At 39.6% G+C, this 15,178-nt stretch overlaps 2 protein-coding genes across 6 annotated transcripts in view; one reads left to right on the plus strand and one right to left on the minus strand.

The window, feature by feature from the left end:
• LOC105058804 (uncharacterized) overlaps positions 1–5,474 on the plus strand; it is a 9,183-nt gene extending 3,709 nt beyond the window's left edge. For 2 of the 5 annotated variants that reach the window (XM_073249176.1, XM_073249180.1), the window contains 3 exons: positions 267–589; positions 1,031–1,839; positions 3,940–5,474. In XM_073249176.1, the coding sequence (XP_073105277.1) occupies positions 267–589; positions 1,031–1,749 (1,042 nt within the window). In that variant the 3' untranslated portion in view covers positions 1,750–1,839; positions 3,940–5,474. The remainder of the gene's footprint in view (positions 1–266; positions 590–1,030; positions 1,840–3,939) is intronic. The other 3 variants (XM_073249177.1, XM_073249178.1, XM_073249179.1) reach the window with 3 other exon arrangements.
• A 2,054-nt stretch (positions 5,475–7,528) lies between these two features.
• On the minus strand, positions 7,529–14,739 carry LOC105058806 (protein trichome birefringence-like 2). The gene is made up of 5 exons (XM_010941853.4): positions 13,540–14,739; positions 11,843–12,035; positions 11,553–11,746; positions 11,191–11,349; positions 7,529–8,205 (listed from the first exon to the last, which is right to left on the minus strand). Exons 1-5 carry the CDS (start codon positions 14,505–14,507, stop codon positions 7,863–7,865), a joined length of 1,857 nt encoding a protein of 618 aa, XP_010940155.2. The 5' UTR covers positions 14,508–14,739; the 3' UTR covers positions 7,529–7,862.
• Between the last annotated feature and the right edge of the window lie 439 nt (positions 14,740–15,178).

Below are 15,178 nucleotides of genomic sequence, written 5' to 3' on the forward strand. Positions count from 1 at the left end.
GATCCCTAGTTAAAGAATTAGTAACCTCGATTGACTCAAGGACTTCAGGAATGGAGTTCTTGACATATTTCTTGTTAATCGAACTTTTCCAACAAGAGAGTTTGCAATTCGCTAGTGATGTGCTACTTGCTGCCGGAATAAGCACTTGATTCTATGAACACGATGACTATGATCAATGCTGGAAGCATGAAATGACCTATAGAAGGCCTTGCATCGAATATTTGGACATTACCTCGGTATAACCTTCGTATCTGATGCTAATGCAGGATGGATGTCGATAGTTGTTATTTAGACGGAAATGCTGATGCTGTGGAGTTTTGCCCGCATCATCCCTTTCACCATATTCTGGCTGTTGCAACGTATACTCTAGAAGAGGGAAATCCACCACATCGATCCGGGAGCATATCACTTTTCTCTGCTGATGCTAATGTTGGGCTTGAATTGCTTCATCGTGCACCCACAACTGGTATTTTTGATATAAAATGGAACCCAAGTGGAGATACTATGCATCCTTTACTTGCTCAAGCTGATGCTGATGGATGTGTAAGCCTTCTTAGTCTACAGTCGAAGTCGGATGCAGAAGATCACGGTATTTACATGTTCCGTTTCTTGTGCTGTGCGTTTATTGCATGTTGTGTAAAGATAAAGCCGATATATGATAGCATTTCTTTTCCTGGTTATACTATCGAGTTAAACATCCTTTTTATCAATGTCCATTCTGCTGTCATAAACCAAATTATCTCGAGTTTGTTTTGATCTCATGCATGCTTCTCTCTTATGTATTGTTGTGATATCATGCAGGCACTTGTTGCCAATCAATTCTATATGCAAATATTGCTTTGTATTGCAGTTATTTGCATTAGCTTTTGTTTATGAGCTTCAGAATCTGTGAATACAGAGTTGCGGCAATTGATTGCTTGTGTTTAAATCATTAAACCACTTCTTTCTCATCGTTGATGAATGCGAATAATCTTTTTTTAATGAACTAATACCATGAATATCATCAACCCTGAATACTTGATGAATGCAGGGACTGCTTTGAGGGAAGTCCATACAGAAAAAATCAGTTCTGCCATGTGCTTATGTGTGGACTGGAACACATCAGTGGGGTCCATTTCACTTGGTCTGTCAGATGGCTCGGCATCTATCGTCACTGTCAGAGAGTCCCAATTGCAGTTATCGCAATCATGGGCTGCCCATGAGTATGAGCTTTGGGCTACAACTTTTGATGCCTGCCGCCCGCACTTATTGTACACTGGCGCAGATGATTGTCATTTCAGCTGTTGGGATTTGCGAGAGAGCCCATCCAATTTAGTGTTCCAGAATTCTAAGTCTCACAAGATGGGTGTGTGCTGCATCGCTCAGAACCCCATGAATTCTAATATGCTGCTCACAGGAAGCTATGATGAGTCTCTCAGACTATGGGATATAAGATCAACATCAAAACCTGTAATTGAGAAATCTCTTTGCTTGGGAGGTGGTGTTTGGAGGATCAAGCACCATCCATATATATCAAACCTGGTATTGGCAGCATGTATGCACAATGGCTTTGCTGTTGTGAGGATAGAAGAGGTGGATGCTATTGTAGTGGAAACTTATCGGAAGCATGAATCATTAGCATATGGAGCAGACTGGCAAAGAGGAGTGTGCTTGGAAGATGGGTCCGACAGAGGTTCTTTGGTTGCTACTTGCTCATTTTATGACCAGCTTCTTCGACTATGGAAGCCAGAGAGTGTTATGGTTAAATAATTCGATGTTGCTAAATCCTTGACATTCATCTTACAAGCCAAGAATGGCATGTCTGTTGCTTCCTATTCTGTTCAGTATAATCTCCATCAGGTAAGTTGTTTCCATCGATATTGAATTGACATTTTCTATGTTCTTTCTGCTTGTTCAGCAACCTATGTCATCTTTATAAGGAAAAATTAGGGGACTATCATGAACTGCAAACTTCTGGGAGATGCATAAAATTGTTTTAGTTACTGCCATTTTGCTATATTCTCAAGAATATTTTTCCTTGACCAAATACATGTAGCAAGTGTCGGGATCTCAATCATGCTTGGCAAGGCATGATGTTTTAATTACATCACGTTGTGTTTGGTTTAATTTCTATCAGCTGAACTGTTTTTATGGATCTTGAGTTACAATTTTACGAGTTCTTGGTGCTTGTTTGGCTTGCAATACCATCTTCACATGTAAAAGTAGGTGATGAACATATGTTGGAAACTCTTAGGAGAAGCATACAGAACTTAAATTTCCTCTCATTTCTCTGTTGTTAAAAATGTTTGCCTGTTACCAAACTCATGTGATGATTGTTAGGATCATATTGAAATTTAAAAAACCTGAAACAACTCTAGTGACCTCAATGTCATCCGGAGGGAGTCCTACACAAACTTTCAGCCTCTACTCTTCACCTTGGATATTGGTTATAATTGCATTCTAAAACTAAATGTCTCAGAGGGAACCAATCATATGGCGAGCATGTGGTCCTGACACTTGTTTGCTATCAGACAGGCATCCGGTCCTGATTGTTTTACTTGTAAACAAATGGTTGTGGTATGTGACTTACATTGCACTTTCTTGCCACAGAAATAGCCTATTTTATTTTATTTGTAAAAAAAAAAAATTCCAAAATACAATTTCATCCTACTTGAATTTGTTTGCTTGAATTTCTAATTCATTCATCTTCTAGCTGTATGTTATTTTTATGGTTGATAGGATTGGGAAGCTTCGAAGAGATTTTCTTTGAAGACGTGTGACCTTTGTAGATACATGGCTATTATCTCACATAGGAGAAAAAACAGATGAGAGAAAAAAGGGGAAGAAAGAAGAGTAAGATACTGAATGCCTGATATGTTAACTCCAAAAATATACGAGCAATAATTGACAAGGTAAATCACCTTTAGTTTAAAAGGGAAAAAGGAGCACTATTTATTTGAAAACAAGTGGGAAAACTCGGTGAATGCTAACCAACTGAAACATCCTATGCCCAAACACAACTAGTTGGGCATGTTGATAGTTTTTACTCAGACTGAGCTAAAAACCTACCATCATGTATAATGTCCTTTGTAGTAAACAATGTTACTAAATATGTGCCAATACAGTTTTGTTATCAAGTACAACTTCCATCATCTTAGAAATACGTCAGTCATGAGATTTTTCTTCCACGTGAGCTGGCAAGTCATAGGAGTTATGGTGTGAATCTCATGTTTAGCGCTAAAGCAAGTGGCTATTTTTATTGTAAATAACCAAATGAACTCCAGCAATTGTTTAATAAGTTGCAGAACATCTATACAATGAACGGATGCTTGGGTCAATGTTGTTGTAAAGCACCGATAAATGACGATGTGCGATCTGCTATTATATACTCTTGGAAAATTCTTAGCTGCCTTCAAATATACATGATATGATCAAGATTGAGTGCTTGCTTCATGCATTAAGTAGCAACTTTGATTGCTAATGCAATGTAGGGTCGTGTAGTGGTAGAAAAACTTGGCATCCAACCCCCCCTGTATTTATGGTTAATTCAGTGACCATTTGATAGATCATGAGTGTTGCATCTGAAACCGCATAGTTCCTAATTGATCTACTTCTTAACATTCTAGTCTTCAATGAAAATGCCAATTGCATGTATCTGATGTGAAACTGGATTATAGTCTGGAATGATACAAACAACTTAGCTATTGAAAAGTGAAAAGCTTTTGCCTTGGTAAACTTTTCCAACTGCTCAATGTTATGCTATGAACAATAACTTCAACATTAAACACTTGAGTAAAAGTTATTGTTGATATAGGTGTAAACACTATGCTGTCAGCGTGGAAGTGTGTATTCGTATACGACATCCTTGAAGTTTTTAACCAGAAATGTGTTTTAACCCTCATTTTTTAGTATTTATTGTTTCCTTCTGCCATATTTCAATGAGGCTATTTCTTGGTGCAGTGGTAAAAGGCTTTATTGTTAAGCGCAATGGCATGGGTTCAGGTCCTGGGGCAGCCTGTTTATGTAAAAAACAATCCAAAGGTTTGGTCTGTCCATCTCTCTCTTGGACCCAAAATTGCCAAGATTATAACTTGGTAATGGCCTTTTTTTTAAAAAGAAAAAAAAAAATCCTTCTATTGTACCTTACTTTTTAATGTTAAAACTTGAAACTTTCAATAATTTTCGATGCATATGCCAATATAAACATGCACATGTCGTGTGACAAAAGTGGGTTTCGGACCACAGAATCTAGAAGCGTATCATGCTTGTTTGGCACTGTTTAGGCTGGTCTCTGAGGCATGATGATTGATTTTGGCAAGCTATCAAGGATACTTTTTCCTCTTATTATCTAAATCCTTAATTTTTTATACACTTGGTTAAGCATCTCTATTATCTAGTTTCTTTAGCCTTGTAACTGTTTGGGAAATTAACTATTTTACGGTTCATTTGTTTACTTTACATGTTCTTCCTCTCCTCTCTCTTTTCCATTATTATCTATTCTGATGCATGCCTGTAAGTGGATTAGCTCAAAGTGCGGATTTAGCTGCAAAGCCTTGACAAAGTGACCAAGAGTATATGATAATCTGTCATCTCTCTTTCAAAGAAGCTAAATATGCAATATGGATCAGCACGCTGCTTGTAGTGAATCTTTCTTTTCACCCTAGAAGGCATGCAAAGATGCCAAAGTGCTTTATGCTCGTCAGAGAAACAATCTCATCTATTTTTTTGCTTCTGAGTGCAGATTGGACTCATCTAACGTTGTATCATGACGAAAAATTTACGTCCGGTAAATGTGTTGCTTTAATACTGGTCATGGTGCCGATCCATTTATCTCTCCTGCCGTATGAGTGGAAAAGGGTGGGTTTTAAGGTAACCCGCCTGGATTTCATTAAATGAAATCAACAAAATAACGGTAATGGACTGATGGAAGATAAAGATGGAGGACTGAAAAGGCATAGAGTGGGAGAATCGGAGATTAAGAGTAAGGAGGGAGGGAGAGCAGGCAAGGATGATGGCCGCTCTTCTTGCTTTGATACGAGACGGTTGGTTCAGTCAAGGAAAAGTTTGATTTTGAACCTGGCGAGTTCATTTGCATTTGAAGAAGTATGGTTGAAGATTAATTTTTTCCCTCTCCTTCCAAAAGCACCACAAGCAAGTTTAGGCAAGTGCATCCCATGCTGAAGTTGTAGCATTATGATGGTTTTTCCGGCCGGTCCAAAGTTGATGAACCATATTTGGTACTATAAGCTTGGTCTGTTGATTTGGTGCAGTGTGTTTTGCTAAAGTTTCAGTTGAGAAAGAATACGAAATAAGAAGGCAAGGTACGGATTCAGGTTGGACATTGCATAGAGGGCATTGTTGTAGCGACGGCCAACCTTTTTATCGGTTTTTTTCCTTCCATGACTATATATTTGTTGATAGTAAGGTTTACAACTTACCACGGGAAAGGTAATTGTACTTGAACTTGCATGAATGATACTGAGTTCAACTGGTGAGATTCCTTTGTATCAAAACACACACACGCACACACACACACACACAAAAAAAGAAGGGGAAAAAAAGTGGTGAGATTCTGTCTTATTGTTGCTGCTGTTAATGTCACGTTTGCCAATGAAACAATGGTGCGCCCTCGCGGCCTAATGAGTGGTCTGGATAAATCTAACATCATATTGAAGTTGGCGACATTGGAAGGCTCAGAATGGTGGACAGAAGTAGATCCATGGTGGCTAGCTTGGTACATTAAGGTAAAGAGGTGACCGCCTTGATCAATGTGATTGTTCCAGAATTCATGTTTGTCAATGATGGATTTCCTCGTTACATCTGCAATCAACAAAGTGGAAGTTGGAAGACTGGCATTGAGCACAAAAGCAGCATGGTACTTGTAAAGAGATTCCTTGAGAGAACATGCTCGTTTGTTAGCATCAGGAAATTGTGTAGTCCAGCAGAGAAAGCAGGACTAAGTGGGTAGTCCAAGTGTTTATGATTGGGTGCACATGTGAGGGGGAGATCACTGTTATTTGCTTAAGATAAAATTTCAGAGGTCTTAAAAGGAGGCTGTATCTTTCACTAAATAGGCAGCTAGATCAATGGCTGTTTACAAGCCTTTTCCATGCTTGATATCATCCAAATCTCTCATATCAAAAAAAAAAAAAAAAAAGGACTATCATCCAAATCTCAGCTTCACTTGTCATGGCTAAAGCTTTGTTCTACCAATTTTATCATTGATCGGTCAATTGTCACTTGATGGACTGAATCACCAGTTCTAGTTTGTTTTTTTGGGATTGCCTTCTTGCGAACTCGATCTAGCCAAGCCAGTAGTTGAAAGAAAGGGTATTAGTTGAGGATTAGAAAGGCGATGAATTTTCTAAGCGTGAGCTAATGGATGCACGGATACACCAGAAACTAAGCAACCTCTACTTTTATAAAAAGCAATGCCCCAGGAGAATGGGTCTCTTCTGTCCTATAAGATTGATTGCATTGCCTCTGTAAGCCATGACATACATCAGGCGGCACGAGAAGAAAAACCAAGCAAACGGAACAATTTTCATAGTAAAAATAATGCTCATCAGACTCTTGCTAACTGTTGTGTTGGGCAACAAACGAATGCATAACATAAAGTTAGTATTGCAGATAACTGTGCTTGGATATGTGATGGTAGGGATGTGTTAATACAAGGCCTAAAATATACCCCAGTAACATAGGAGAGAGGTGCGGCAGGCCCGAATCCACATAGCTAGTCCCAAATAAATAAGGATTCACTGTTATAGTTTTGACAGGAAGAGCTGATCTTCTTCTCCTGCTGCTGCTGTTCCTCCTCTCTCTCTCTCTCTCTCTCTTTCATGAGAGAAGGTAAAATGGGTTGATCAGGATTGCTAATATTGCACTGTCGTAGTATAAGCGAGTAGCCTTAAAGAAGGATTACGCTGTTTCTACCGAAAAGACGGATGACGCTGTCATTTCGTAGGAGGGGAGAGCATAAAATTTTTTTAGCACAACAGTCAACAGCATTATTCTTAGTCAGAAGTCCAAAAGCAAGAGCACTTTCTGAGGATCAGCAGCCTTCTTTATTGGAGGGTCTATTGTGCACTCCATACTCGTAACAGTAATTTAATGGCCAGCATTGCGATTCCAAGTTCCTCTGCCGGCGAACTTCAATAGATCCCATTGGATAACCAATTTCCACCCGAATCCAGTCAATAGCAACGGTGGCCATCCATGGGGGGAAGGCTGGTCTCCCCCATACCAAATTCATCAGTTTGTGCATGTTCAGGCCGCTAGCTTGGCCAAATCCAGCGGAGCCTTCAGGCTAAAACATGGAAAACCGCGTGAATTACCATTGTAGTTATGCCATGTACCCAATATGATGTCCTCTTTCAGCATGGTTTGCTACAGAATTCTGGCAATTTAGCAGTTTCTGAAGATGTCTCCAGCTTATGCACCCGATCATTTCTCTTGCATCGTCATGCAAAAAATTACAAAACAAATCGTCCATGCTCTCTTTAAAATCCCCAAGTAATGGATGGTGAAGCAAAATTGATAGATATTTCCATCGGCTAGAACCTACCTTCTTGATTCAATATCTTAGAACCGAACTCACAAAATGTATCATCGCTTATCAACAAAAATATGATGTGTGCTACCACGTAGAAATGCTCTGTGATCCTCCCTGCATACAATGACAGATACAAGTGAAATTGTTGCAATCTCCAGTCACGGTGAAGTGTGCACCAATATCCTGTGCCCTTGTTGAATGTGATGGAAGATACTTTTGCTACATTGAATTTTGGCGAAGCTACACTGACAACTTCTGCCACGATCGTACATGATCGAGGATACTAAATATTGGCAAAGCCATCTCTGGATGACGCGGTGGAATTACCTGTTCATCTTCTCCATGATCCTTTGCCAACCATTAGCAAGGAAGCATAGAGCAGCTCGTTCCATGAATCGGGTATTCCCGGCAAGCACCAGTGGCTGCAGTCCTGAGTCTTCTCAGCAGCAATCTGCTCTTCCACTGATTGATATTTCTTTCTGTATATGGAAGGGTGGCCATCCTTCCTATAATCTGTAAGCCTACTGATGTTGAGGTAAACAACTGTTGTTTTCATCTGTTTTAGAATTTGCTCCAAAGCTCTCATCTTTGAAGGGTAATGTGCAAGATAGGACTGGTTGAAGATTGGCTCGATTTCCTTATGACACTGCCCACCAGAGTTCCACTGCCCCCCCCTACACCAGATAGTGGAGAAACTGTGCATTCAGTTTCTATAATAGTTTTTATTCTTTTCTCAAAAAAAAAAAAAATGTGGTGAGTTTATATTAATTGCCGAGTATTTTTATACTGAGATCACAATTATAAATAGGGAAAAAATTACAAAATATGCTCACTCATTGCAACACCAATGCAACAGCCCTAACTAACATGTAGGCCCAATGTGAAGTGAAATGAGGGGTTGTGGGTAAATATCTATGACGTATTAATAGGAATTTAGTGCTTTAACATTGCCCATTCTTAACAGACCGTTCTGCACTCTCATAGAAGTGAAGAAACAATATACGTTACAATGAGTGATGATATATGCATGTGTGGTTGTCTTATGATATGTGAATACACTATTTAAATTTTTTTTTTAAAATCCACTGGATAGATTTCAAATGCAATAATATAGGCACTCCAAACAAGCATCAGGGTACACAAAATTATGTTTTGCCAATTCAAGACATTCTAATCAAAAGAAAAGAAGATCAGATGAAACATGACAAAATAATAAAATTTCTTGAGATTATTGGTGCAACTTGGGCAGGACAGCAAGGAGGTAATAGGAAGATGGTTCAACTTTCCTGAATATCTGTAAGGCTGATTTACTTGAATATGCAACGATGCCCTATCTAAGATGTTTGCAGGTCTCAAGAAAGATACAAATACAAGGTGAGTTAGGCCCTTGGCCACCATACCTAGGCCCAGCACAACCAACCAGGCCGTTCAGACCTCAAGCGGTTGCTTATGCATTTAGCAGCCAAGGAAAAAGTATCAGCTAAAAATGCATCTGCAGAAAATTTTGTAATAGATTATTTCACATTTTCAAGTGCTTCTATGTTTTAGGATCAAGTTTGTAATTTGCACCATTAAATTACTATAATAGCATGTTTGTGTTAACTGAAACTCTGATACTTGATCCAGGACAGTCCTAGGGGGTTTGGGTCTCATAGGATCAATGGAACTGGAGTTGGGCTACAAAATTCTGAAGCCCCAGCAGCACTATCAGCAGTGTCAATGTCAGTGTTTCTGCATGTGTTTATATACTGCAATTAAACATATGTAAAGGATATAGGTAAGTCAAGACTGAAAGATTCCTATGAGCTGATTCAGGTTTAGGCTCTTCACCATCAGATGTTACCATATACCATGATTAACACATTCACATTAGGGTTCCAGCAACCTATCCATCCACTAAACTTACAGTTCATACAAGTAGATGACAATTCAACCACCTCAAATTGTCCAACATCTTCCATCAATTTCCAATGTCATTATCAAGCAATTCATGCTGTTACCAGTATGTAGATTAAGCAATCATTTACCTTATTCTATCCTTGATTCACTAATTTGTTCCTCCATCGAGGCTCCATATATGTGCCAGCTTGTGACTTGTGAGTTTTCCCCAAACCTCCTCTTCTCCTATATTTAACAACATAAACTAAATGTATTCCCAAAAGGAAAATATAATGTAAAAGTTTTTTTCATCTTTTTTCCTAGCTTGATGAACTTAGAGATAACTTCCTAAATGAGAATCACATCATATGCTTGTTATAATGTAACATTTATGATGTAAAAAAATGACAAAAGAAAGAAAGAAACAAAGAACCAAAAAGGGGAAAAAAAATAAAATATCTATACATCAAATTGTCCATGAAACACGAGTGCATTTGTGATAGCACCCCGAGCTCTTTGTATCACACCTAAAAAGTCTTTCAGACCTAGGAGGTGGATATCTTAATAGATGTTGTTTGACTTTGGAATATAAGTACTGTAATGTCTTTGCATGAGTATCTAATTTTAGTTCTACTTTTCAACACAATAAAGGAGACCCTGCCACGACCATGGATAGGTTCCAAGAATCACAAGAATCCAATGCAACACAATTTTGTAGCATATACTTGAGAACATCAGGCCAGACTTTATAAGAGAAAGGAGAACAAGATAGCAAGTATAGTACCTCAGATATGAAGCATCCAAGAAACAAAGCAGAGGCAAATTTGTTTGAGGGATTTGGCACCAAAAGTTACCAGTGCCTATTTTTTAAGAGTTATACCTGGTATGATTGAAGCAAACTGGCTAACCACAGAAACCTTTGAGGGTAGGTAGCTAATAATTAATAATCAAGCATATTTAGCAAGGTGATTATTCATTTGTATGAACTTGCATATCGACTAACTTTGCAAATGCCAATGGCCTACTGTGACATGCCAACTTAAGACTAGGTCTCAGAAAGTTGGAAATATTATCATTCCACTTGTTTGAACTGGAACGATGATTTATAGTATCTGCGATCTTTCTTTCTTTTTTTTTTTTTTTCTTTTCCCTTCTGATTAGATTGTTTAAAGCAAGACTCAGTGGTTTAGACTAAGGTCTAGGCAATCCAACAAATCTTACAAATATTGAGTATTAAAGTTTTTATTTTGTGCAAAGTGAAAAATAAATAAACTACCAAAGCAGATTATGGAGGGATGAAAGAAATGGAGTGTTACAAGAATCTGTGCTTTCTTTATTGATTTCTTTTAAAAAAAATCTAGCACTTATTATATTTCTTAGAACCCTCCCTACATATCATGCAGCCTTTGGTAGTTTAGACAGTGTTAAAACATATACTGATGTGGGAAAGTGGCAGTTTTTGAATATTCAAAGTATGCAACTGATAATTTGGATGAAAGATGGAAAAAACCAACACTTCTCAATTAGAATTCTCCTCTCCTGGGCTTTCCCATTCTCTTTAATCTTGTTGTTTTAAGAGTAAGATCATTCTTAGTTTCATCAGAAAAATGCTTATGTTGTGTTACTGCCTGTACTTGGCTAATTAAGCTAGTAGACAGTCCGTGTAATAAAACAATATAAACCTTCACCATTCATATTCTTAAATTTATGCATTCCTGGTATTATTCTAAATTCTGACCCATCTAATTTGAGGTTTTGGGCCTCTGGCACTAGAGATCTACCTGAAGTGTGTGAGAGAATATCCTCTGAAAACAACTTGAGTTTTCTTGGAATTGATGTTCTTGTCAACCCATCTAGCCCAAGTGGTGAGAGCCTTCTTGTAGGCTTCCATGACCTTGAGAACTGGATACACATGGTCACCTTCTTGATAGTAGTCAATTCTGCTTACTCCACAATCAAAGAAAACAAAGGAGACAAAAACAAATATGGAAATCAATATTCTGATAACTTGCAAGGAATGTATGCAAAACTTTTACATGTCTCAACTTTCTTCGTGTGAACTGTAATGACCAAACTGGTATGCATATGAAATTGCAGCCATAAGAAAGAGATGAAATCTTATGGGAAAACAAAATGTACTCACCCTTTGGATGTTTTTTCGTGAGTCCACCAGTGGCCTGTATTGAAAACTACTATATCAGCTTCACGATATGATGAGGTTGTTTCATCCAACACGTCCAGCCTTAACTTCTCATCCTCAGATCCATTAGCATTTTTATAATATAATTCCCTAACCAGAAATGGTGATCTTACAAAGTCTACAGAGCATTTATAATCCTGAAAAGCTCATAAGAACAAGAAGGAAACTTGAATTAAGTTCACATTCAGAACAAAGAGGATATTAATTAGTATACAAAGTAAAATGCTGGGCACCTTGAATTTGAAGGAGTAATAACCTCTTGTTTTGAACTGGCTTCTTCCTGAGGCTTCATAAACTCTTTTTTTATATTTGACACTATGGCGAAGAATGCAGACCAAAGACTCCCACATATTTCGGTTCAACGAGTCACCCACAAAAAGTATCCTCTTGCCTCTCAGTCTTTCAAGAAAATCCGTTGCATTTAATCTATCAAAAGCCCCCACAAAAAAAAAGGGAAAAAGGGTTTTATTGGAATATAAAATATAAGATGATTTGAATTCGATGGCTGATATGAAACAACAAAAACTAACACTTGCCCATCACAAAACTTCGTTGCTTATCAAAATATAAAAGTTGCCTACACTTGTGTTTGTATTGTGGCAGTTCTGATTAATGAGTGATCAATATGCCTTTATCCAATCTTCATGTGAGTTATAAATGGAAAACAAACAGTGTTTACTGGAGGGATCTTGTTTAAAACAGGTGCAATTTGTTTCAAAGTTGCAAAAGGATCAAGAGTTTTTTTCAATTACCACATAAAACCTAGGCTCTATAATTTTCAATATCCTACAATGTACAATAATAATGTCACTTCTTGTTGCCATTTGATTGCTAGTAATAAGCTTACTGGTTTCAATCATTATAATGACCTAATAAAAGTTGCATCATCTTCATGACTGTGTCAGCTGCTGCTAAGAAGGGAGAGCAAGTGAAGGCTACCATGTCCAACCCCTCCAGGCTCAAGGGGTTCCTCCTTGTTTAATAGGTTGTGCCAGTTGCATCAGAGATTTCAATACTAGGCCCGATAGAGCAAATGCTAGTGCCGCAATAAAGCTTCTTTTTATCATAACAATGTAATACAATTACACTTAGCACCTACATTTGACTTGTGTCTTTCTTCATCGTGGTGAATGGGTTCATGCAAGTCTTTTATGTTTATAATAATTCTCATGCTCACTTCCATGGTTCATTCAAGCACTCTGTCACCGTTTGACAAACATTTTCCCAAAATTTGGTTAAAAAAAAAAAAAAAAAAAACTTAGTTGCCTAAAGCAGGAGCACATGCTGGTGCGAGTGAGGATAAATGAATCCCCTGTAAATATTTAGAAGTCAGGTGCAAGAGTGAAATTTTTAAGAGATTTCAAGGTAGCGCGACACCCTAGATAGAAGTTGCTGCTGCTTTGGAACATATTACAAGATTCACTTGAGGAAAAACCATTCCAACAGAAAGAGCAGGGGGCATGTCCAATCCACTGGGCAATATAATATGGTTAGGACAATGATTTCATCCAAGGTTCACTAGATAGGCTACCTAATAATTGGCATCCTCATCAACTGATGGTAGCGAGCTCCAAATCTTGCTAACCATTGTTGAGGTATGGATACATATTAATTCTTAAAATCACCTATTTAGCTTAATTAAATACAGACCAAAAACCCAACTTAGGGAAATGGCCGAGCGAGTCCTTGAGTAATAGAAAAGGCCCTGACGTAGAGAAGAATCAGCATCTGAATTGGTAGACATACCAATCAACTTCCACGCTAAACAGGAAACGGGCATAAAAAGTAGCAATCATTCCATTGCAGCGTTCGATTTCATATGTCTACAAGGTAGATGGCACCGAACATTATTGCCTCTCCCTAGAGCCCATTACTTATGGAGAGTAAAATAATTTAATCAAAAGGAAAGGCAAAGAAAAGAGTCGGTTACCGAGGAATATCGCAGTGGTAGGGTTGCCATCTCCATTTCAAGAAGCCATCATCGGGTCTCCCGTTCGTATGGCAGTCGAAATCACGGTCAATGAAAGGACAAGAACCCGCAGGGTAGTATGGCTCCTGCTCATCCCTCACCCATCTTCCGTCGAATATATCGCACTTTCCGGACAGCCCTCCCGGTCCCGGTGCCTTGCTGGGACCGGATCCATTATTATTGTTATTCCTATTATTATTACTAGTACTATTATTCTTGCCTGCTGAAGAAGAAGAAGCCGCCGCCGCCTCCTCCTCCTCCACTCGCTCGCTAGCCCTCCCTTCACCACTGCTGCAGCTTGTGTTATGATTTTTCCCTGCTCCTCCTGGATCAAGTCGGTTCCTTTCCTGATCCTGCCCGCCCACTCCGTCCCTGAACTCGAGAATCTTTCCGTCATCGCCGTCTCTGGACGCGTTTTTTCTTGTTGCGTACTGGGTTTTCTCCGGAATCCCGTCGCCTCCGCTGGGGCGGGTGCCATTGCTCGGACGCGGAATAGAAGAACGAGCCCCCTTGATGATGTTCTCCTCCGGCGGCGCCGTTCCGCCATCGCCATCCTTTATTGCGGCGGACGGTTTCGGTTTGTCCTCCTGGAACTGGATCTTGCCCGAGAGATCCTGGGCATTCACCGAATGATTGCTCGGGCCTCCAGCATCCTCCCCCACCGTCGTCCTCGACGAATTCCCGTCGACGCTGGCCGTCTCCAGCCCCTCTTCCGGGGACGGTGGACCCACGGCCTTCTGCTGCTCCGGGACGGAGAAGAACCAGGAGAGGATCGAGGAGGAGGAGGAGGAGGCGGCGGGGGGAGCGCCGAGGAAGAGGAGGAGAAAGATGACGAGGAGGGAAGCGGCCGCACCGACGCCGAAGCCGGAGACAACACGGCGCTTGGAGGAGAGCAAATGCTCGAAGAAGAGGGGCTTCCTCAAATCCATGCCAGAGCCCGGACCATGGAATGAACGAAAAGAGAAGAAAAGAAAAGACGAGACTTTTTTACGGTTGGTGTTTGTTCCTGAAAGGAGAGGTAGAGGTGGCGGTGGTGGAAGTGTTGTGGGATTTGGGAGGGGATGGATCTTCTTTACTCTCTGTGACGCGCTGCCAGGCAGTCGGGAGAGAGAGAGAGAGAGAGAGCACAAGCGAGTACGGGGCGCTTAAGAGAGGGAATTTACGAGGCGTTTGTTTCTTTTTGAAAGATTACAGCTCCGATTCACACGGATATATTCCTACTTCTACCCAGAAAAAAACAAATAATTACATTAAATTTACATCCATCAACTCTCCTTTGGCAAGATGATAAAGACGGCCGTTAAGGAAGGAACGGAAGGGACTGCGGCATGTGACCCCGAGAAAGTAACGGTTTCTTTCTTGTGCATTTTCGACCCCGAGAAAATAACGATTTCTTTCTTATGCATTTTCATCCCTGCCTTTGGGCAGGGTAAAATCTCCGTCCTCTTTTTTTTAATAAAAAATATAAACTAATTGATCGAATGCTATTCATAATCCAAGCATTCAATAATCCTATCGATACGACTAACGGAGGATCAAAACATCGCATATCTAAACGTATCGACCGGCGCATATCACAGACTGTGCTGCACCGATCTTA

Source organism: Elaeis guineensis, chromosome 15, assembly GCF_000442705.2.
Source record: "Elaeis guineensis isolate ETL-2024a chromosome 15, EG11, whole genome shotgun sequence".
NCBI classification, from domain to species: Eukaryota; Viridiplantae; Streptophyta; class Magnoliopsida; order Arecales; family Arecaceae; genus Elaeis; species Elaeis guineensis.

What these genes read in the sequence shown, in the direction of transcription:
- LOC105058806 (XM_010941853.4), bottom strand. Translation starts at nt 14,507, where the DNA reads ATGGATTTGAGGAAGCCCCTCTTCTTCGAGCATTTGCTCTCCTCCAAG. An exon ending in TACCACTGCGATATTCCTCG is followed by an intron (nt 12,036 to 13,539) that starts GTAACCGACTCT and finishes GGCTTTTGATAG; the next exon opens with ATTAAATGCAACGGATTTTC. An exon ending in CACGAAAAAACATCCAAAGG is followed by an intron (nt 11,350 to 11,552) that starts GTGAGTACATTT and finishes TGGAGTAAGCAG; the next exon opens with AATTGACTACTATCAAGAAG.